The 22,330-nt window shown below is 47.3% G+C and overlaps 1 protein-coding gene across 1 annotated transcript in view; it reads left to right on the top strand.

The window, feature by feature from the left end:
- TBXAS1 (thromboxane A synthase 1) overlaps nucleotides 1-22,330 on the top strand; it is a 149,056-nt gene that overhangs the window by 87,427 nt on the left and 39,299 nt on the right. The window contains exons 6-9 of the mRNA XM_008150476.3: nucleotides 12,041-12,129; nucleotides 13,802-13,950; nucleotides 15,503-15,633; nucleotides 19,354-19,665. Of these exons, the coding sequence (XP_008148698.2) occupies nucleotides 12,041-12,129; nucleotides 13,802-13,950; nucleotides 15,503-15,633; nucleotides 19,354-19,665 (681 nt within the window). The remainder of the gene's footprint in view (nucleotides 1-12,040; nucleotides 12,130-13,801; nucleotides 13,951-15,502; nucleotides 15,634-19,353; nucleotides 19,666-22,330) is intronic.

Raw genomic sequence — 22,330 nt, 5'->3', positions numbered from 1 at the left:
CATATCTTATTTTGAAGTAAAAAAACAAAACGGCAAAAACACCTGCATGTGGCCTGAGGGCCATAGTTTGAGGACACCTGTCATAGACAGATCCCCTGGGTTTTGCTTCAGTTCTAGACCATTGTTTAACATACACCCCCAGTGAACTTAAAGCTCCACAGAAAATCATCTTCCTACTAAATACAGTTCAGTTTACTTTCTTGGGTTTCCATTTGAAAGGATGCCATTTCGGTGGCGGGGGATTCCTCTTCCTCCCCCTCTCTGGAGAGCTTAGACCTGGTGAGTTTGAGGTTCCTGGGAAACATAAGCAGATGCATCAGGGAGATGTTGGCTGCAGAGCTGGAGCTCAGGAGATAAGGGCAGGAAAGACTGCCGTCAGAAACACAGACATGGGTGAGGTCACCTGTAGCACAAGAAGAGAAAAGGGGGGTGCGGGGAGCCCAGAGAAGTGAGGGGCAGAGCAGAAACCTACAAAGAAGACTCAGGAAGAGCAGCTGAAATAGAATCCCAGGAGAACGGGGAGGGGAGTGTTTCAGGGAGGAGAGGTGTTAAATGCTGCTTAAATAAAGGAAACATGAGGACTGAAAAGAACGCGACAAGGATAATATTTTTCCAACGTTAAACCAATGTAAGTGTCTCATGCTCCATAAATCGTGTCCCTTGTGATTTTCTCTCTTCACCAAATCCGTGGCTCTCGTTGCTTCAGAAGGAGACAGTGGGTGCCGTCCAGAGCCAGGAAGTTGTTGCTCAATTTGGAACTGCACCCTGGGCTTACTTGATCCATACAGAGACAATGGTCTTGGAAGCCAAGATTTGTTAGGATAGAGTTTTCCTAAATCCCAAAGCAACTTCCCTTTGCATATGAAGAACAAGCAAGGTTTGGGGCTCTGAGCATGGACTCTCTGACAAGATGAAGACAGGATGGAGGACATGAGAAGGGGCTGGTTTCTATTCTGTGGAAGATGGAGGGAGGGAAGGAAGAGGAAGAGCAGGCTACCAGACAGTAGTGTCCCTGACTGCCTCCTTCTCCAGCATATGTAACCCGCCCACACCCCTGGTCTCTGGATGGTTCCTTGGACTTAAACCTCCCATTGGCCTCTGGTCTCTAGATCACTAGTTCTCAAACAAAGGGCTTGTGACCAACAGCTGCACCAGAATCACCTAAAACCCTTGTTAAAAAATACATAATTCTAGCCACCCTAGGACCTGCAGAATGAGGACTTCTAAGCGTGTCTGGGAATCTGTACTTGTCACAAGTCCCCTGGCATAGTTATGATAAGAGCTAGAGTGGAAAGCACTGGTGATCTGTCTTGCTCTTGGTCCCCTGTCCAACCATCTGACCTGTGGCTTACCCACATTCTCAGAATCTGGGCCCCAGGACCCCAAACCCCTTCCCTGCCTTATTCTTCTCTGTAGCTCTATCACCAGCTAACGTTCCATTTACTTGACTTCATTTTTCTTTATTGTTAACTGCACAGCACTAGGCACATAATGGGCTCTAAGTAATGATTTGCTGAATGAATGGATGAATGAAGAATCAAAGAACCAGGAAGCTTTCTATGGAAGGATATATATTAAAACTGAGATAAAAGGAAAATAACCTTATCAAGGAAAAATTAAATATAAGAATGCAACCAATTGTTGGCTTCCTCTTTTAGAGAGTCACCAATATAGATATATATGGAAGTAGAAAAAGTAGATCATCCCAGCCGTCATGGCTCAGTGGTTGAGCGTCCATCTACTAGTGTGAATCAGAAGATCATGGTTCAATTCCCAGTCAGGGCACATGCCCGGGTGGTAGGCTCCATCCCCAGTGTGGGGCGTGCAGGAAGCAGCGGATCAATGATTCTCTCACATCATTGATGTTTCTATCTCTCTTTTCTTCTCTGAAATCAATAAAAATATATATTTTTAAAAAAGAAAGAAAGAAAAAGCAGGTCACAAGGACACAAAGAGGAGCATGAGCCCTAACTGGTTTGGCTCAGTGGATAGAGCGTTGGCCTGCGGATTGAAAGGTCCCAGGTTTGATTCCAGTCAAGGGCATGTACCTTGGTTGCGGGCACATCCCCAGTAGGAGGTATGCAGGAGGCAGCTGACCAATGTTTCTCTCATCGATGTTTCTGACTCTGTCTCTCTCTCTTCCTCTCTGTAAAAAAATCAATAAAATATATTTAAAAAAAAAAAAAAGAGGAGAATGAGGTGCACAGGGTCTGGGTGGAGGAGGCAGAGCGGGGAGAAGCTCAGAGAACCAGCAGGAGCCTGCACTTCCCTTGGTTGCTGGTTCCTAAGTTAGTTTTCCCAGAAATAACTTTGAAACATCAATTATCTCCAGTCCTTTCTGAATTTGTAACTAGCTTTTGGGCTCTATTTTCCAACTTCAGAGCTCATTCTTGAAATCAAGGTTTGTTTTCCCTTGGAAGTCTCAGGCTTTTTCCCTGGCAGCCTAAGTCCGTTACTATATCTGTGTCATTAATGTTCAAATGGCACTGGCTTTCTTTATGTGGATATTAGGCCGCCTCAGTCAACAACGCTTGAAAGTTACTTTCAAATCAGCATTCTATCACGAATCCATATTTTTTACTTAAAATAAAATTGGTTTCCGGCTTAAGTTGTACCAGGGATAATATAGAGAGACAGAGAAACAGTGAAAATCGACTGATTCATGCCTGATTCCGGAAGAAGAGACCATCAAGTCATAGCCCAGTGACAGACGCGTTATTGAGATTTATATTAAAGGATGGCTAGGTAGTGCTGGGGAAACAACTGATTACTTTATTGGGGGGAAATTTTGCCAGATTAACCTGCCAGAGTTTTCACCCTGTCCCCTAAAGGATTAATTTTTTTTAAGGGGCAATTGGTAGATTTACTTAGATTGTTAGAGCCTTTTTCTAGATTCTTTACCAAAGACTATTAATGAGTAACCCTGGGATTGTGTAAAACTTTATTATGGGTCAGGAAGTAAGTAGATTTATCTTCAGGAAACAAAACTGGGGGCTAATTTAATTCTTCTCTGAGGGAAAAATATAAGTAAGGGGATTCCCTGGAGACCCAGGTTAGCACTAATTTTATTTCTAAATTTTATAACTCATCTGAAAGAGGGAGAATACCAGGAAATCTATACATTTGTATATTTCTCTAAGCTCTCTGAGTTGAAAAGTATTAAATCAATTGGAATAAGTTGCTAAGACTGTTCTAAGGTTGTGTATGTCAGCACAAAAGTGGCAGCTAAACCTTCAGTGTAAGCAAGAATAAAATAATACATCGAGGAGAAAAGCATTTCGACTACACTTATGTGACGATGAACTTCAAACTAGGAATTACTACCAAGGAAAAGGATTTGAAATCACCGAGGGCCAAAAAGGCCTTATGGTCATACAGTTCAGTAAAATATTGCAAACCAACTTCTTAGAGATTCATCAAGTACCTTAACATTTTAAAGGCTTGGGAGAAACCTGCAGTAGAGAGATCTTTGTACCTTTGTTTATTCTGGGTGCAAGTAAGTTTGCAGTAGGGTAGTTAATGTCATAGTCGGCTATTGAGAGAAATGAGGCAATTGGGCACTATCTATGTCTTTGGATGTAGAGTTCATGGGCAACTCCATTGTCAAGTGCCTCTTGAGCAGAGACCAAGCTCCAAATTGGATGGACCATGGACCATGGACCCAACCCAATATGGTGGCTGGTATATTCTCAGTCCTCAAAGCTGGACAGAAGGGATGGACATACTCTCATTCACCCAGATAATTAAGCCGGTGGTGGCCCACTGAGCAGATATAAGAGAACTGGCAACTTCATACATGATTTCCTAAGGCTATGTGTGTGTCACTCAAGAGGAAATGAGCCAATTGTATATCTGTGCTTGGGGACTCTGTTAAAGAAAAGCCCGACCAACTGGGAAGGTTGGTGCCTCTTCCAGTCACCGAGAATCCAGCTTGATGCCTAATTTTTCACTCTCATCCAGATGTTTCCTTTCAGGAAGGCACAGGCAGATGAATCTTAAAGGCAGAGGCAGATGTGGTTATTATTCCCTCTAGGCCTTTCTTGCCTTGGAGAAGACATATTACTCCAGGATGACTACAATTTTTAAAAATTTAAGTTGATAAAGCCAGCTTATGAGTAAATGCATAGTTACAACCTTCTCCGTGCAAAAGTCTTTGCAGAATTACAGTCATCATCACAGTTTAGTGTGGCCTTTAAATTTTCACTGTAAACTCACAGACAGTCACGCACAGGGCTTCTAACACCGAACCTCGTCTTCCAATGATGTTAGAACAAGCAGCGTCCTCTTGGCTGTATCAGCCTCCAGCTGTCTATTTTTAATATTTGCTTTTATTTCTTAATCTTCCCAAACAATAAAAATGAAAGTCATTATAACCAAGTGTGGCTGTGGTGATAAATACTCCAGACTCCAAAAATACATTGTCACTGCCTGACCAGTTGCCCGTTTTCCAGAATGTCTGGGTATTTAGCAGCAAGAGGCCCTTACCCTGCAACACAGTTGTATTCCACTGACACTTAACCTCCTAGTTAAAATTGATATGATGATGAACTGTTTAAATTCTGGTTAAAATGGTCCTTTTCCATCTGCATTCAAAAGAAAACACACTCCTCATCATGGGTACCCCATCCTGGGTTATAATTTGGCTCTCCTTTGCCAGAATTATAATGTCACTTCGACTTGCCACTGGTTAAATCTAAGAGCATCTCAATGTGCCTCCTAGCTGGTCTGTTGCCTGGCAACACCAGCAGCCACCTCCTTTTCAGGGTGAGTTCTAATTGGTCAAACTCTTGACAGGAGCCAAGAGTGATTAGAAATGACATTTTATTATTCACATAGATGGCTAGAACTGATATATATCAGCAGGAAATTTTGCATAAAAATAAGTCATGGATGTTTTCAATATCTGGGTGGTAGAGGGAGGCTGTAAGTTTTGCTAACTAGTATGAATTTGACATTTATTAGTCACCTGTTTAGAAATGACTAATACTTTCGGTATTAATTTTTCTATTTTTTAAATCAACAATATAGTTCAATACCATTTCCCATCTGTATTAGCTGACCTTTATTTATTCAGAAAATCACCCTCTAACGTCCATTCCAAAACAGCATCAATGCCCACAGGTCGAAGAGTGCCAAATAGAATGAAACATTAAATTCATATATTCAACCGATATTTATTAGTTCCTGTCTTTAAGGGGTTTATCATGTAGAAGGGCAACAAGATGGATGTATTCCTACGTCATTTCCAACTAGTGGGAGACGGTGGCACTTTGGGGCCTGGGGGGGGTAAGTAGCCTTGGAACTGAGCCCTGGACGTTTTGCTGAGTTTTGACAGAGTGAAAGGTGCTTTGCAGGTGGAATGAGCTGCAGGAACAAAGTCATCTGGACGAAAAAGTACAGGGTGTGTTTGGGGAATAGGGAGTATAAACTGGCTGGCACACAGAGTACCTGCAAGCACTTAGTGAGAGCAAATGGGAAAAGTAGGTTGAGGCACACAGAGTTCCCAGTTCTCTGCTGGGGGTGGGGGGAGTGCTTGGTGCACACTTCACTGAATAGTGAGGAGCTATTAAAGACTTGAAAGTGGCGGATTGAGGAAAAAAGCGTTCCAATTCAGCCATTTAGCTTCCAAGATCACACACACACACACACACACACACACACACACACACACCACCAACTCCTGGGCAAACACTCTGGAGCAGATGAGGACAGGTCTCCACTTTGCGTGGCCCCAAAGGGGTGGCTCCTGGGGGCCCAGTATTGATCTCAGGGGGGGTGGCCTGCACTCAGGCTCTTTTCTGAATCTTCCTTCACAGATGACAGATGAGCCACCCAGCCTCACACCATCCATGTGCGGGGCCGTTTCAGTTTACAGAGGCCCTCTCCTCCAGCCCCCTCAGGAAAGGTGTCTCTCCTAGCACTCAGCCTGTCTCCATTCTCCAACCGTCCTGGGGCTCCAAAGGCTTAATGGTGTTTGTTTTTCAAGTTCATGGCATCAGAACTGGATTGAGTGAGATTATAACCTAGATGTTAATTAACTGAGGAGCAAAGGGATTATGCATCCTGATTTTGGAGAAAAAGGCAGTGTCAGAAATCAAAGGATCTGGTGTCCTAATTCTCACTTTTACTAAATTATTTGAGCATAAAAATCACCAGAGTCTGCCTTTGAGGTCTTTACGTAATTCTGAAATAAAACAGATACAGAAAGGCTTTTTTAGGGATGTCATGTGGTGGAGCAAGTAGACAGGCCTCCCGAGCTGGCTGTTTACTGCCCTGAACTAGGAAGCTGCCTGCTCTTTCCATGGCCCCCAAGCAATGGTCTCAACCTGGTGGCCACGGACCTCCTTGGAATCCCAGAATGCCCACGGAAAGGGACTTTATAGCTCATTGCAATTGGCCCCACATCTGGGGGTGAGGACCCAAATTCAGAGAGATTCCAATGACTTGTCCAGAGTAAGAGGTAGAACCACCATGGGCCTCAGGTCTTCACTCAGGGCCAGTTCCCAGGAAACGGCACTGCATTCATACTAAGAGCACCTCAACGTGTTAATGTTTCTTGGATACGTTCTATGTAAGGCCCTTAGGGAACATTCAGCCAATCAGTCATCACATAGCTATTTGTAGAAAATCAACTGGATGTATTGCACTGTGCTCATTCCTGATAGAACAAATGCCAAGAACCTCAATAATGCATGACAACATATAAGAGTTGCCACAAGATAGTAACATTGAGAGTGGATTAGTTATCTATTTCTGTGTAATAAATTACCCCTAAATTTAGCATTTTAAAACAACAAATCTTTATTAGCTCATAATTTCTGAGGCTCAGGAATCTGGGCATGACTTAGAGGGGTGCCTCTGTCTCAGGGTCTCTGTAGTCAAGCTGCCAGCTGGGCTGTGGTCTCACAGGAAGGTTTGACTGGGGGAAGGCGGGCCTCGAAGTTTACCCACATGGTTATTGGCAGGATTCAGTTCTTAATGGGCTTTAGAAAACAGGGTCAGAAGCTTGTTCTACATCCTTTGGTCAATGAGGATCTCCAAAGGATTTCAGCAAAACATTGCTCAAGTAACAAATATTTTTGGAAGGCCAATCTGGTGACTGCAGACAGGATAGATTAGAAAGTGAAAAGACAGGAGGCAAGGAGGCCAGAAAGTTCTTTTGAGAAAAAAAAGCTTTTAATACACCAATGTGCCAGGCACTGTACTAGGTACTAAGACTACAAATAGCTCAAGATACAGTCATTGTTCTCAAGAAGCAAGATGACAACCATATTCCAGGCAACCTGTGGCAAAGCCTGAAGTAGAGTGGTCACTGGGGAAATAAAGATGGAGAGACAAATTTGAGGAAGGAGTGAGGATAACTTGGTGAGACAAGAGCACGTGGACCCAATGGGTGCTGTCTGTGAGAAATAAGAGAAGAGAGACTGATGCTGGCATTCAAACCAGTCTTGGATCATGGGTGTCCCAGGGCTTGCAACTCTCACTGCCTTCTGGCGCTAAGTCTTTTACCTATTTTGTTTCTAATCTTTGTCATGACTCTTCAAGGGAGCGATCATTACTCCCATTCTGCAGATGAAGAAATTGGTTCAGTGAGGTTAGGTCAAACACAACTAAGCAGTGCCAAGGAGGGGAAACCTAACAATTGGCACTGGCTTTGAATGTTTTCTCTCCCTGGGGCCAAGTGTATTTAACAAGGTCAAAGGCTTAGCCTCGAGGAAGAAACTCCAACGATGAAATTCTAGGGATTGCCCAAAAGGGGAGAAGAAAGCCTTTGAGCAGGAGAAGGTCAGAGCCTTCTGGGTCTTTAGCCCATACGCTGTCTCTTTTGCCCTCTCATAGAGCCCTCTCCAGCTTCTTGAATGAGCTCTCTGGCCCTCGGCCTGCGCCTTGATGCAGAATTCCTCAGTCAGTAAAGATTACATCCGCTTTGTTTTTAACTGGGCCACCTTGATTATATGGTAAACTGCAGGTTACCAAGGGCTTCCTTTCTTAGGGAATTTCCTTCCCAGGCTGAGAATGGTACTTTACCCCGATGGTTACTGCCAGTTACCAAATAGCTGACCAGCTGTACACTCAGGGGCATCTATAATGAAGATAACCAATGTGAGAGCTGACCGAAGCAAAATGGGGAACTTTCTCCCCAGGCTTGGCTGCTGGGCTGATCCCCCCCCCCCCCAAGAGGAAATCGTTCTTTAAAAGCCTAATAGCAATAATATTTTACCTGACTGTAAGTGTAACATATGTGCATTATGAAAAATCTAGGGGGAAAAAAACCCAAAAAATAGAAATAACTCATTATGCTACAAAGATGAAAAATAACAGCCAAATGAGAGTCTTCTATTAAGATGTGTATGATGATAACATTGTGTGTTCATCTGTGCTTGTGTTTGCACAAGCCACCTCTACCTGCTTGTCTGCAAATGTAGGGGAATAACTGCGGGGTTTGTGGATTGTATAAAGATGATCGCAAACCCATCAAAGAGCGTTTCTGTTTGTATGCGACTCGTGTAAGAGTGAATACTCCGTGACTGCTTGTGTAGGATGCAAGGAAGAAAACCTGAGATGATGGCTACTGGCCAACACGCAGATCCTGCTCTCCTGCCTGATAATATTTTCCCTGCATTGCTTTTAAAAACATTTTTCATAATTCATGCCCCGTCTCATATCACATTAACCCAACTAAAAATGTCATTATCCATCCAGTTCGACAGACAGCAGGCAGAGTGTGGTAGAAAATTACAATCACGCCAGCCACAAAGAATTCCGGTCACAAGCACATGGAGAGACCGATGGTGGGCATCTGGCCCCCCCGCCCTCCCGCACTGTCCACGCATATGATTAGGTTCCGTGTGGGCGGAGCTCTCTTTGAACACACAGCATGCTTCTGAAGAGTTGTATGTAAATCAATTTTATATTGCATCCCATTTTGGTACATTAAGGAGGCTTTAAGCTTGACATCTAAAGAGACTTCTTCTTTTTTCATTATTATTATTATTATTATTATTATTATTATTATTAGAGATAGCAGAAGGGCTAAGGAGAGAGAGAGAGAGAGACATCAATCAGCTGCCTCCCGCACACAACCCAACGGGAGATCGAACCTGCAACCCAGGCGTATGCCCTGACCAGGGATTGACCTGGCGATCTCTCAGTGCGTGGGATGATGCCCAACCAACGGAGCCACACTGGCCAGGGCCTAAAGAGACTTCCTTTTAAACAGTACGTTTCCTTTTGCCCTGTTACTGTTCTTCTAATCTACATCTGAAAGGTATTTCTGCACATGCGATTAGACTGAAGCAGAGTGCCGTTGTACCACTAAGCTCGTTAAAATAACGGGAGGAGCAGAGCTGGTGAAGCCAGACATAGAAATGCGGCTTACACAGTACCGAGTCCTCCGAATACTAAGGTGGCCTGAGACTTCTCGACAGTGACGAGCCTCACACACACCTTTGTGCGGACGGATTGTTACCCTGATGGTTCGTGAGCATTCGGGAAATAATTCAGTGGTCATGGAGAGTCCATCCAGAAGGATCAAGAGTAAACCAGGATAGTCATTCTCATTTCTTTTTTCAGTGGGCTTCCGGATATGGAGATACGATTCAGTACATTTCTGCTTCAGCACATCGTTTGACAGTCTCCCCCCTCCCCCTCCCACTCCCTTACTGATAAGATGCTGCCTGGCTGAACATTGACTTAGGCTCCTGCACAGCTGGCCAGAAACAGTGATAATGACCATGTCTGGGGCTACCTAGAGTAGCCGTCTAGTGGGGGGCCTCGGGCTCTGTGTTTGATCCTGTCTACATGTCAATCAACTGAGTGAAGGCTTGGGAGACACATTTACCAAATTTCAGTTGGAACGAAGGAGTAGCCACATCGCAGGAGATTAGATTTGAATGAGTGAGTACACACCTCGGCCCACCCACACCGAGTACAGACACCCAGTGCTCTGAGCTCTTAAGGCTCCATGAGCAGGAAATCCTCTTTTCCAGGATCTCCCTGTCCAGATACTCCCTCCAAGTCTTGGCAACAGGGCAGGGCCTCAGATGCTCTGCCATCTCTCTACTGGGTGTGTGTGGGGGGAGGGGGGAGGCCAGGGGAGGTGTCTGCTCAGCTGCCCACACGTGCTGCCCCTGCCACTGTCCCAGCCCTGGGAACCCACGCAGCCCTGAGCTCAGACCATAGCTCCCTCACTTTCACACGACAGGAATGCCCTCTCTGCCTCTTACACAGCGAGGCGCCGGGCCCTGGTGACACAGTTCTTCCCTTACACCCCAAAGCACACAGGGCTGGCTTGGAGGGAGCCGTGGGAGGGAAGGGTCCAACAAAGCCATGTGTTCCTCCAACCTCCACCAACAGCCGCCCAGTCTGTCCCGCTCTGCCAGACCTTTCCAATCACCTCAATGGGTTCTGGAAAGGTAAGAGATTGTTCCACTCAGAGCACCTGGTAGGACTTTTTATAACAATACAGGCAATGTAAAAGTAAAGCCTTTCAAATGAATGGGCCCTAAAGGGTCAAAAAATCAATTGTACATGGTGATGATTCATGGAGAAAGATCTTGTGGTTTTCATTGACCTGAACCTCAATATTTGCCTGTTATATGTCTCCTAAAAAAGTCAACATAACCTGGCTTTGTGCTTGATGTGCAAGGAAATGGTCTATTTATAATTTACAGGATTGCTGTGTTCCATTCATGGCGCTGCCTTTCAGGTGTGATGCAGGGAGAGAGGAGAGGAGAGGAGAGAAGGGGAGGGGAGGGGAGGGGAGGAGAGAAAAGGGAAAAGTCAAATTTTGCCTCAATACAACATACCTCCTAACATTTTAGGACTTTTTCCAAATGTCTCAAGACTTTATCAGCAAAGAGTGGATCTTATGTAATCATTAATATTCATTCATTCATTCATTCATTCATTCATTCATTCAACAAATAATTACTATGTGCCAGGCACTGTTCTGGGTACCAAAGACACAAAAAATGGACAAAAATCTCCTGTATCCAGAGGAATTTATATTCTTGTGTCCAAAAGGTAAAATCGAAACATAGATAACATTTCAAAATACATTTTCCAAAGAAATGCTCAGAACAATGGAGTACAGCATGTCGCTTTCCCTGTGATGTTGCTCTAGAACGCACTCTGGATAAAATGCCCTCCCCCCCCTCACCCCCCCAATGCTTCCAACTTGGCTTTCAAACACCCAGGAGAGAATGAACGGTCACGTGGGTGCCAAACAGGCTCCAATAAGAATCCCACCCACTCAAGCCAGCCTGTTGTGGGGTCAAAGTGGTGGGCAGCCAACGTGAGATCCAAATTTGTGGAAGCTGGGTAATTAGTTACATGAATGTTCGTATGTTCATGACGCCATTCTCTCTCTCAGAAAATTTCCATAATAAAAATATTTTACTATTAAAAAAGAAATTCAGCAACCATCCTGTGTGGGCACAGAAGGCCTCTTGAAGTCACGGGTTCCCCTGATTTGAAGGTTATGAGCAATTTAAGCAGAAATGAACACCCATCCTTCAGAAATGCTCTAAGAATGACTTTTGTATTGAATGAGGAGTATGGAAAGGGGAAACCTTAGTTCCTTGGGCTACTCGGATTTTATATGTTAGTGGAAGATCTAAAGTATAATTGAAACCAAGTTAACATAGATTTGGGCTAATTCCAGAGATAGTACATATGGATTGCGGTCTATTTACTCTCTAATGCTAACCAAATGTCATGAAACCAAATACAGATTGTCATTTCCATCTCAGCACTTAACGACCATTTTCATAATTATTTCACAGTGTTTACTCTACATCCCTTCTTCTTTCTGCTTCCAAAAAACAGATTGCGTAAGCTAAAATAGAAATTTTACAGCTATTGCATGTCATGATTTCTGTGGATTTTAGCCCTTCCTCTTGAATCTTGGCTGCATGAAGATTATCTTCAAAACAATGTCCGTTTTCCAGGAAGCACCACACACAGCCTCTTTATCGGCAGCTGATGTCGGCATGCCGCCCGCTGGTGTCCTAATTACACCTTTGTTATCCGCCATCAGGTGACGCCCCTAATCAGCCAAGCCTGCGACCTGCTCGTGGCTCATCTACAACGCTATGCGGAATCGGGGGACGCGTTCGACATCCAGAGGTAAGGGCTACCCTCCGGACGAGACGTCGCATTTCCTAATCGCTGCTTCTAATTGTAACTGGACATAATTACTGGACAATGACCTCGGGACCGGCAAACTATGGAAATGCTAGAAGCTCATAAAAGCGCGGGTGGACTGACTGATAAGTAGACATGGAACCCGTATCAAATGTGACGCAGAGGTGAACACAGCCCGGGGGAGGTGTGGCATGTTGAGGGAAGCCTCGAGTGGACAGTGGCTTGTGAGTGGACTTGTCCGCTCACCTCTGCAAACCTGGGAGTGGGCAGGATACACCCAGGCAGAAAGGAGAGGGTCCTGGGGAAAGTCCCTGCATTTCTACTTCCGGAGAAATTGGGGTGCACCTCGGCCTCGAAGCCATGACTTAGCGGTGGACACCAAATGTAAGTGACTGATGGTCTGACTCTTCTCCTGGTTGTCCTATGCTCACTTATGGTAGATTAGGGGTCAGGTGGGGGTGGCAGATAAGCCAGAAGCTGACTCGTTTTTATTATCATTGCTAATAAAATGATAACATAATCATCACTGGCATTTAAATTGTACCATGTTGTTTACACAAGTCCCTTGTACACATTCTCTCTGGTCATGAGATGCACGAGTTGGCCAAAGATAAGGTGGGCACAGCAGCTATAAAAGCAGAGCAAACAACTCTTAAAACCCTTAAATCTTCCATCATTGGGATCAGATGAAACCACATTCAGTTGTCAAATTGTTTCTGCAACAGGAGCAGGGAGATGTGTAATCAACTGTGGGGACGTTTTCAATAACAGCAGCCAAAATAAAGTAAGTCATCTGGAGATGTCATTTACTCCTCATGGTTGGTTATAGGATTTATGAGGAAGAGGAATTAAGTATATGCCTACATCAAACCCTGAAAATAGCCCTTTTAATTACAAAGGGATATGAATACCCAGTTGTTGGCCCTTTTAGAATAACAGAAAAAAAAGATCACTCTAGTTTAAAATGGCCATTTGGGGGGCAGGTATCCCAGAGCCCGAGAAGTTCACTTTTCTGGAGCTCCTGCCAGACACTTTTCCATCTGTTTGTTTCTAAAACACAACGTGTGTTTTCTGTAATAATATAATATGTTCATGAAGCTGGTTCCAAAGTTTGTCTCGTATTTCTTTGAGAGTGACAGGCCTCTGTTTTTTTTTTTTTGTTGGTTGCCCTTATGAGCACTGTAAACCCATGAGGAGGGAGGGAGAGGGGGATAAAGCTAACACAACTAGACAAGCAGGTTGTTAATTCATTCATCACAATTTGCTCTGTCTCAATTGATCACTAGATGCTGGCTCTGCACAGCTTTGGGGTGACATGCACAGGCTGTGGGTCCCCTGTTTTCCCTCCGTCGCGGGGAGTAAATGTACTGCCCGGTTGGGTGTTGGGCTGTGTCTGGCTGAGACAGCTGCCACGGCCTGGAGGTTGCGTGACGCGGTCCCCGCTTCCCGTCTGTGCTCAGATCAGCTCCTGGTTGTGTCTTATGTCTCCGGATACTCCGCTGTCCCTGCCCAGAGGGTCTAAGCGCAGCCCCTTTCTCCCGCCCCCTCCCCCAGCCCGCGGGAAGCTCCTCTTTTGAGTAAGTGGGCGATGGAGTTCGATGGGGGGGCCGATGGCAGAGCCCTCTTGAAATTCAAATGGTTCCCTCTCCCGTAGGTGCTACAACTGCTACAGCACAGATGTGGTGGCCAGCGTGGCCTTCGGCACCCCAGTGGACTCCCAAAAGGCTCCCGAGGACCCCTTTGTGACGCACTGCCGGCGTTTCTTTGCCTCCTCCATCCCCAAACCTCTCCTGGTTTTAATCTGTACGTACAGCTCCTGCCGCGGGCGGGGACGCGGGGCTACTGCCAGGTGGGCAGAGCCTGGGGCACGTGGGTGCTGCTGGGCGGCTCTCAGGACCCAGCCTCTGCCACTAGGGAAGGGTCTGCCTTGCAGAGGCCTCGTCTCCCCAGAGCAGCTTCTTACCCACGGAGGTGGCCCCTCTCACCGCCGCCCCGGGGAGAACAGCAGCCGAGCCCTCTGCTGAGTGTTGTGCATGCGTTGCCTCAGCAAGTGCCTGAATTCATCCTATAAGAGAGGTGTTCTCATCCCCATTTTATAGATGGGAAAACCGAGGCTTACTCGTAGAAAGGCAAAGCCGATGCTGGAACCCAAAGCCTTTCCCGGGCATATTTCTCCCCGCCAGCAAAACCCTCTGCAGAAGACTTCTCTGCCTGAGGCCCAACGCACAGCAAACTAGATCCTATGTGACAGGTGGCGTGCAGGTTACCGTCAGTTTACTTTACTGTGAGAAGTGAGTTTTTACCCTCCGGCCAATTCTTGCTTTTACAAAAGTATCGAAGTGTTGATTTTATTGTTATTAATTACTGCCACAATTTTTAACCATTTGCAGGGCTGGTAAATTTTATTCATTCCTCGGTCAGTTTCGTTTCCATTGCTCTGCACTGACACTGTAGGAGGAGTTGCAAAGGGGGTCAAGCATCGTCCTCCTTTGCCCCCCACCCCTGCACCCCAGGGAGGTGGTTCCGTGGTCCCAGGCCGCTGCCGCTCAGCTCTCTGCCCCTCAGAGCCTGTCTCCCTGCCGTGTCTCTGGTTCAGGCTCTGGTTCTTGAAAATGGGCAGAGTATTCGGAGAACTTGTGGGTCCAGAACGGCCCTCCCCAGCCCGGCTTCCGCACTATACCTGTGCACAGCAGGCCCACCGCGAACGCCGGGGAGCTAAACCAAGCCGAGTTCCCTGTCACACACACCCCCTCCTCCCCCGCCCGGAGGTGATAAGCATCCCTGTCCCAAGGGCATGGCAGCAGTGGCCCAGGCTGCACCTGACACAGCAGGGGAGGCGCCCACAGGGGGACGGGCCAGCATCCTTGCCAGCAGCTGCATTGGCAACACGTAGGGACGATGCAAGTGGTAGCTCTGGGGACAATTACCCAGTGGGGGCGGGGGGATGCCAAGGACCAGAAAGCTGAGAAAGTAGACCAGCTTCTACCACTTGCTAAGACTTGAAACATGGCCTGCACTCTGTTCTTTCTTGATGAAATACAAAGAGCGTGGGCCCTCATATCTAGGGCCTGGAAAATTAATTTCGAGGCATGAGATTGACTTCTGGAGGGCCAGATGGAAGTGGGGATTCAGTCGTATGAGCGTTTATCAATGTGCAAGGAACGGCGAGGAGTCCAGGGGTGGAATGAGATGCGGCCCCTCCCCGAGGAGCGAGGAGCCGCAGTTCAGAGGGGAAGACAGGCCTTCAAGCGACTCTAATTCAAGGCCAGGGCTTGCTTCCTGGCAACAGGCCTCTAACAGCCGTGGTTTATTGTCGCCCCCCCTTTCAATGCCATTTTTGTTTTTCTCTTTCAAGTATCATTTCCATCCATAATGGTCCCACTGGCCCGGATTCTGCCCAATAAGAAGCGAGATGAACTGAACAGCTTTTTTAACAAACTCATTAGAAATGTGATTGCCTTGCGGGACCAGCAAGCAGCAGAAGAGGTAACGTGTTTTAATAGGACACGGCTTCGAAATGGAAGGGAGCCTAATTTGGCATCGCTCGTGGTCTCTTTTTTCTCTCTTCCCTCCCTGCCCCACCACCCACCCACCGCACCCTGCTGTCCTGCATGGGTCTCCCACCCAGAGCTTCCCAGGGGCAGTAGAAAGAAAGGAGAAAGGCCGAGGAGGAGCCAACAAGGAGAGAGTGAGGGCAGGCGGGGGACACTGTGGGGAGAGCACACCCCGAGGTCAGTAGAATTAAAGCTGCCCCCCAATCTCACCACCTATTTCAAGCATCACCCCCTGCACAGGTTCTAGCTGCCCCAAAAGAATTCTGCAGATAAATGTGCCCACGTGTGCTTTTCATCAGCATATTCTTTACATTGAAAAATGGCGAGAATGAGGTTTTACAGCATGAACAGCATCAGTAACAGGCAGCCCTCAGCAATCCCACACTCCCCTTCGGCTCCGAGAAGGCTCCCACATAGGTTGTGGTTGGGGACCCTCTCCTGCTTCATCTGAGACCCAAGATTTCTTTCGTCCTTACAGACTTGCACCACGCTTGGCACAAAGTAGGAACCGAGTGAAATATTTGTTCATTGAACTTGGCTGAGGATGGAAGTAGGAATTTTTAATGTTAGGGAAAATAATTTCAATGTTGGATATGCTGGTGCATACGCAACGCTATGCTTTAAGGGACCTGTTACATTCAAGAAAGTTGCTTAAAAGAAAAAAAAAAAAAAGGGCACAGTGTCGCTTTAAAGGGGTTTCCTCAAAGGCTGGGTGGCTCCGAGGGATTGACAAGGAAAGGGCGTGAGGTCTCATTGTGGCAGCCTTGGCGGAGGGTGAAATCAGGGGTCAGGCTGGATGCGCGGAGCTGGCTCGGGGAGCAGCATCCTCGCCCTGCCCAGCCGAGTCCTCTGGAGACTGGGCGGCAAAGGTATCCAGGTCCAGCAGGTGGGGAAGGTGTCGACAAGCTCATGGCCCCTGGGCCCACAGCACCATGAACTCAACTTGATGCCCTGGCAGGTGTGGGGAGAAGGATCTAAAGGGCACCCCCGGCCAGGCTCTGCAGCCAGAGACAGGACACGCATCCAGGTTCCTGTTTCTCGGGAGTGAGGCTGGGGCTGGGGCAGGAGAGGGAGGAAAGCCCCATTTTCAAACCCCAGTGCTGCTAGAAATGGCCTCCCTGTGAGCATTTGGTCACTCACACCCATACCCCCTGCCCCGACTCACCCTGAAACCCACTGGCTGTGGAGTCAGGCCGAAATTCTCCAACTGTCGCACCCGAGCGGCTGACGAAGAGGTGAGGGTTATTAAAGATCCAATTACTGGGATTGCCTCGAGCTTTTCCTTTTATAAACTCGAGAGCTATTTGTTTCAAACAATGAGTTGATCTGAGGAAAACCTCCCATCCACAAATCCAGGACTGCCCGTGTCAAGACAGAGCTATACGGTTACTAAGAAAACTCACTTTAAACCCATCTGAACTCTGTAGACATTCCATCAAGCAGATGTGTGTTTGCGCAGTGGAAAATGCAGCACAGATGTTAAAAGGTAAATATTTTTCTAAGCTCTAGCCGATGGGTGGATTAGACACCTACATCTATCAGGGTGCGTATTTTTCTTGGAGAGAACCATAAACCAGCAGTGTTTGGGTCCTAAATGGGCAGTGTTCAAATAAGCCTCGTGATGCAGTGCACATAAAAGAAAGCCATCTGCACGAACGCTCCTCTCCAGGCCCAGGCCCTCCAGAGCAGCCCTTTCTGGCCTCTGTAGCTGGAGGTTAAGACAGATTTGTAGAAGCTCGATGGCCCTCTAGCAGCAGCCTGCCTCGGCAGGAGGCGAGGAAAGGATGCCAGCTGCGTCTGCCCCTGGGAAACTCCACTAGAGTGGATGTGCTTGTGCGCCCCCTCCTATCATCGCCCTCACCCCACTCCAGCAAAGCCACGAGCAAGCCTCAGGGACCACAACTGTATCACACGCCGAGGAGTTTCAGACACGCCAGCTGAGAGGCCTGCGGATGTTCTGGGGTCCCAGGCCAGCATCCAGGAGCTGAGGTAGCGGAGGGGATCAGCTGCCATTATGCCCCCACCTTTGCCCCACGGGACCAGAGCTAGCAGGGGGGCACCACAGCCACCCGGGTGTTGGCCAAGCAGCAGGAAGGAAGCTGGGGTAAGCCATCCCTTGAGGATGCCGTTTGGAAAACAGAATGAGCAGGGCCAGGGTAGAAAGAGGCAGCCAACTGGGCTGGTGCTATTCTCTCCACTGTTCCAACCCGAGCGGGCTGGCCGGACACTGAGGCCCTGCCTCTTCGGTCTCCAGGTTCTTGACACCCAGCTTCGCTGTGAGGCCTGCTGGTATCTCAGCAGACGCCTTCCAAGGTCACAAACCTGGGAAGCAGAAGAGCTGCGAAGGTCTCACGATCCAAGGTGGCTGCTCCCAACAGCACGCAGTTGTCAGCAAATCCAGCCCAGCCTTCCTCAGAAGGCATTCAACGCACTGCACTTTTATTTATGGAACCGTGTGTTGCATACCTAACACGCACTCCGCACAATACCAAAACTGAGGTGGGAGTGCAGGGTCCCGCCCTGGAGACACTTCTGTTTTTATAGGAGGAAGAAAGCAACCACACGGGAAATAACAGCCATCTTAAAGGATGGAATTACGTGCTCATGTGTGTGGCACGGATTATTCATGCAATGGAAACCCAGAAGCCAATACCGTAAACTGAGAAAACGCTACAAGTAACGCACTTTAAAATTAGAGTATGTTGGTGGTTCTGATACTCTCCTTTTGCTGTTTAATTCTATAAAACATCTGAAAAGAGTAACCTATTGTTTGTCACTCACCACATTAAAGAGCTTCTCAGAGAAAGGATGTGCCAGGGATATGCTCAGTCAAGGCTAAGGCAATCTGTAAGTGCTTCTATGGCTACAATTAGTGATAACAAAAATATAAAGAAGATAAGGGGAAATGGTAAGACAGCTCTAACCACTGAAATGGGCTAGGAATTACTGAGGAAAAAAGGGGCCCGAGATGAGGAGGCTAGGCTAGGAGATGCAGAACGCAGGCTGGAGACTTTGAAGACAAGCTTCACCAAAGCCAGTCCCCCGCCCCCAGGTTATGTTAACTTCCTGCTGGTGAGAAAAACATGGCCAGCATAGAAGCCCTGAACTGGGCGCGAGTGAACAATGGAGCACATACTTTGACTTAAATCTACATGATGTTTTATTTGTTGTATTGTTAGAAAACCAAGCGACCAATGAGCAGCACAAACATGGGTAAAGTAAAAACTGGAAGCCCCTGTTTTCCCATCTCCCCCGGCTCACGGGGAACTGTTGTATGGATGTTGCTAAAGGTTCACTCTGCAAGGGCAAGTGGATGCAATCAGGTGCCTTGTACGTTGACTGGTTTTACACATCCTTCTGCAACTTGCTTTGCTCACTCACCAGAGTGGCTTACCGTCTTTCTGACCAGCCCAGATGGGCAGGCGGCCTCATCTTTTTGACTGCATCACCGTCTGCTCCTGACTGCACCAGTATGCGGGCCAGTGCAGACGGAGGGACATTCAGGGGGCTCTCGCCATCTCAGCTCATCCCGCAGCGAGAACCCTTGATCTATCCTAAAGCTGCATGTCCACGTCCGGTTTTGTGCTCCAAGAAGCCCCACTTATGCGGCCCCGGGCCATACATAATGTGCATTCCCTCCTTTGTCCCTTAGCGGCGCAGAGACTTCCTCCAAATGGTCCTGGATGCCCGCCATTCTGCCGCCTCCGTGGGCGTGGAGAGCTTCGACATCGTCACCCAAGTCTTCTCCAACGAATGCTCAGCGAATCCTTCCGAGAAACACCAGCCCAGACTCCCGTCCAAGCCTCTGACGGTGGATGAGGTCGTGGGCCAGGCCTTCCTCTTTCTCATCGCTGGCTACGAGATCGTCACCAACACCCTCTCCTTCGCCACCTACCTACTGGCCACCCACCCCGACTGCCAGGAGAAGCTTCTGAGAGAGGTGGACCATTTCACCGAGAAATACGTGAGTACGAGTTGGGTCCCGTGGCCCGTGTGAACTCCACACCATTGTGTGTTCGTCGAGGTGAAACTTAGTTTCGTTAACTGCCTCGCTAAAATCACATTCTAGGTTCACAAGATGAAATAGGGCCATTGCCCACATTCTCCATCTCTCTGAGTTAGCAAGTAAGATGCGGCGTTCAGAACAACAGAAGAAAAAACAACAACAAGAAAAATTGTGCACATGCCTTCCCTGTTTGGGGCCATCCATGAAACCAGGCCAGGCTGCAGCAAAGTCCTCCGTTGGTCAGGGTCAAAGGTCAGGGGTGGGGCAGGAGGTGTTGTTTCCCGGTGTTCTGGCTGTAGCGGTGCCATGCTCAGGGAGGCAGGTGTGAAGGCACGAGTGGGCATAACGCAGCTGGGCGAACACAGAAGAGCCGGTCTGTAAATGGAGTCGGGTGAAATGGGGCCCGGTAGTGCGGAGTCCAGATTCTGGATCTTCCTTCTAGAATGTGTCCTTCCTCCTTGCTGGACTTGAAGCACACGTTCAAGGGCGCCGAGTGAGGCTACTTTATGACGCCATATTTTTTTTTTCTGGATGCTTATGTGTGCATTGCTTTGACTTATGAGTTGTTAAAGAAAATCACTGTTAAAATCTGTGCTTTAAAAGGGAGACCACCATCATAGAAGCCTTTCTACTACATTCTGATGTAATCACTGCATTCACAGTTTTGGGAGGTGGCCCATTCTGTTATTGGAACTATTAGAATTTTTTTTTTTTTTCATATATTGAGCTGAAAACTGTTTCCCAGAAAATTCTACTTCTTTCTCCCTCTGGGGAAGTAAATGCAAGGTTAGCCTTTCTTCTCCAATGCATTACCTGCGTTACTAATTGCTCCAAGTTTTGGCTCATCGTGAGCTATGGTCAGCCTAAAGTTCCACCATGTTATGACAAATGCCAAGCTGAACTTTCCCAATCCACTGCTTGTATAATTGATTTTTTTAAAGCCTAGATGTAAGGGTTTATATTTATTCTTATTATTGCTCAAGTCAGTCAAAATAATTTTGAATCTTGATTCTGCCATCTGTCATATTAGCAATTCCTCCAGCTCTGTGTCATCTGAGACTTGCTAAGCATGTCTCCTATTTCATCCGAGTCATTGATTAAAATGTTGAACAGGACAGGGCTTCCCTCCAGGTTGACATTGATCCATGAATCGATATTCTTTGGGCATGGAGTCTCAACAAGTCATGAATCCAAATCACCCTGCTACCCACTCCCGCCACCTCTCGGCTCCTACTTTATTGAGAGTTGTGTGGCTTTTTTAATTGAGGAGGGGGAGGAGGAGGAACCAAAGATGACTGGGATACATATTGCAAGAGAAATAATAGACACTGAAGGGCACATCTATTGGGACGTAATTGCTGGCAGGTAACAAAATCCCAAACGAAACTGATTTAAAGGGGAGGAGGGGCTTATTAGGACAGAAAACTGAGCAACTCAGGAAGAGATGTGGCTTCAGGCAAATCTTTACAAAGGCCTCAGTGACATGCTCAGGCCCCAGGTCCCAGTTTTTGGTTGTGCTTCCGTGGTACGGCCTCATTCTCAGTTGTGCTCCAAGCTCCAAGCAGCCTGCCAACAACGTTTGGACTACTGGCTTCCTTGCTCATAATCAATGGAGCAAAGCGTGTATGTGGCCCCAGCTTTTCAGCAAGAGACATGAGGTTCACTCTGACGGGAATGTGTAGGTCACTGCCCATTCTTGAAGCAACTACTGTGGGGGAATGGGGTACAGATGGGCTTGAAGCAATTAATCACACCCCCAGAGTCAATCATACTCAAGTTCTATGACTGAGAACTTGGGAGAGCACCTCCCAGAGGAAGTTCCGGGTGTTATCCCAGGAAGGCAGTAAAGACTGGCCTTAAATAAACCGAGGGCAGGTCGAACTAAAGACGTTCAAGCATCTGGTGAGTGGCCAGCAGGTGGCAGATATGGCAGTGGGTTACCCAGGTAGAAGTCATGCTCCTTACCTTCGGGGAATTTAATTGAAAAATAAAAACAAAAACAACAAAAAATAGGGGAAAAAAGAAAAATAAGAAGTTATGTCTATTAAAATATCTCCCTTCCAAATAAAACCCTCCAGGGCAATCGAAGGCAGCAAATAAGTCTAGACTGTGTGGTGTGATGCAGAGAGCATGGGCTCCAGGAGTCTGTCTCACCAGCGCCATCATAACCACATCTGGTTGTGTTCCTCTCCCAGGAGGCCACAGGGAGTGTTCCACAGGCTTCCAGTCCAAGGCCCTCACGAACACAACCCCCACCTCTGACATGGCCCTCACTGACCATGACCTCAAGGAGGATGGCATTATCTTGTTAAACCCTGGCTCTTTCAAACCCCCCCCCAACCTAGGATGGGGGCTTCTTTCCCCAGAGGGCCACCTCCCACCAGGCTGTGCAGAATGTTGCCAGGCACGGAGGGCCCCTGGGCAAAGAAACATTTTAGTAGGTAAAGTTTTGAAACTTTAGCTTACATAAAACCATCTGGGAAGAGTGTTTGGGATGCAGGTTCCAGGCCCCCGCCCTCAGGGATTCTGATTCCATGAAGTCTGGTCCATGCCTAGGAACCTGCATTTTAAAATGAACAGCCCAGGTGATTTTGATGTGGGTGGTTGCTAGTTACACCTTGTG

Source organism: Eptesicus fuscus, chromosome 14 (assembly GCF_027574615.1).
Source record: "Eptesicus fuscus isolate TK198812 chromosome 14, DD_ASM_mEF_20220401, whole genome shotgun sequence".
Classification (NCBI taxonomy): domain Eukaryota; kingdom Metazoa; phylum Chordata; class Mammalia; order Chiroptera; family Vespertilionidae; genus Eptesicus; species Eptesicus fuscus.
Note: the sequence above shows the minus strand (reverse complement) of the source record. Positions and strands in the feature narration are given on the sequence as shown.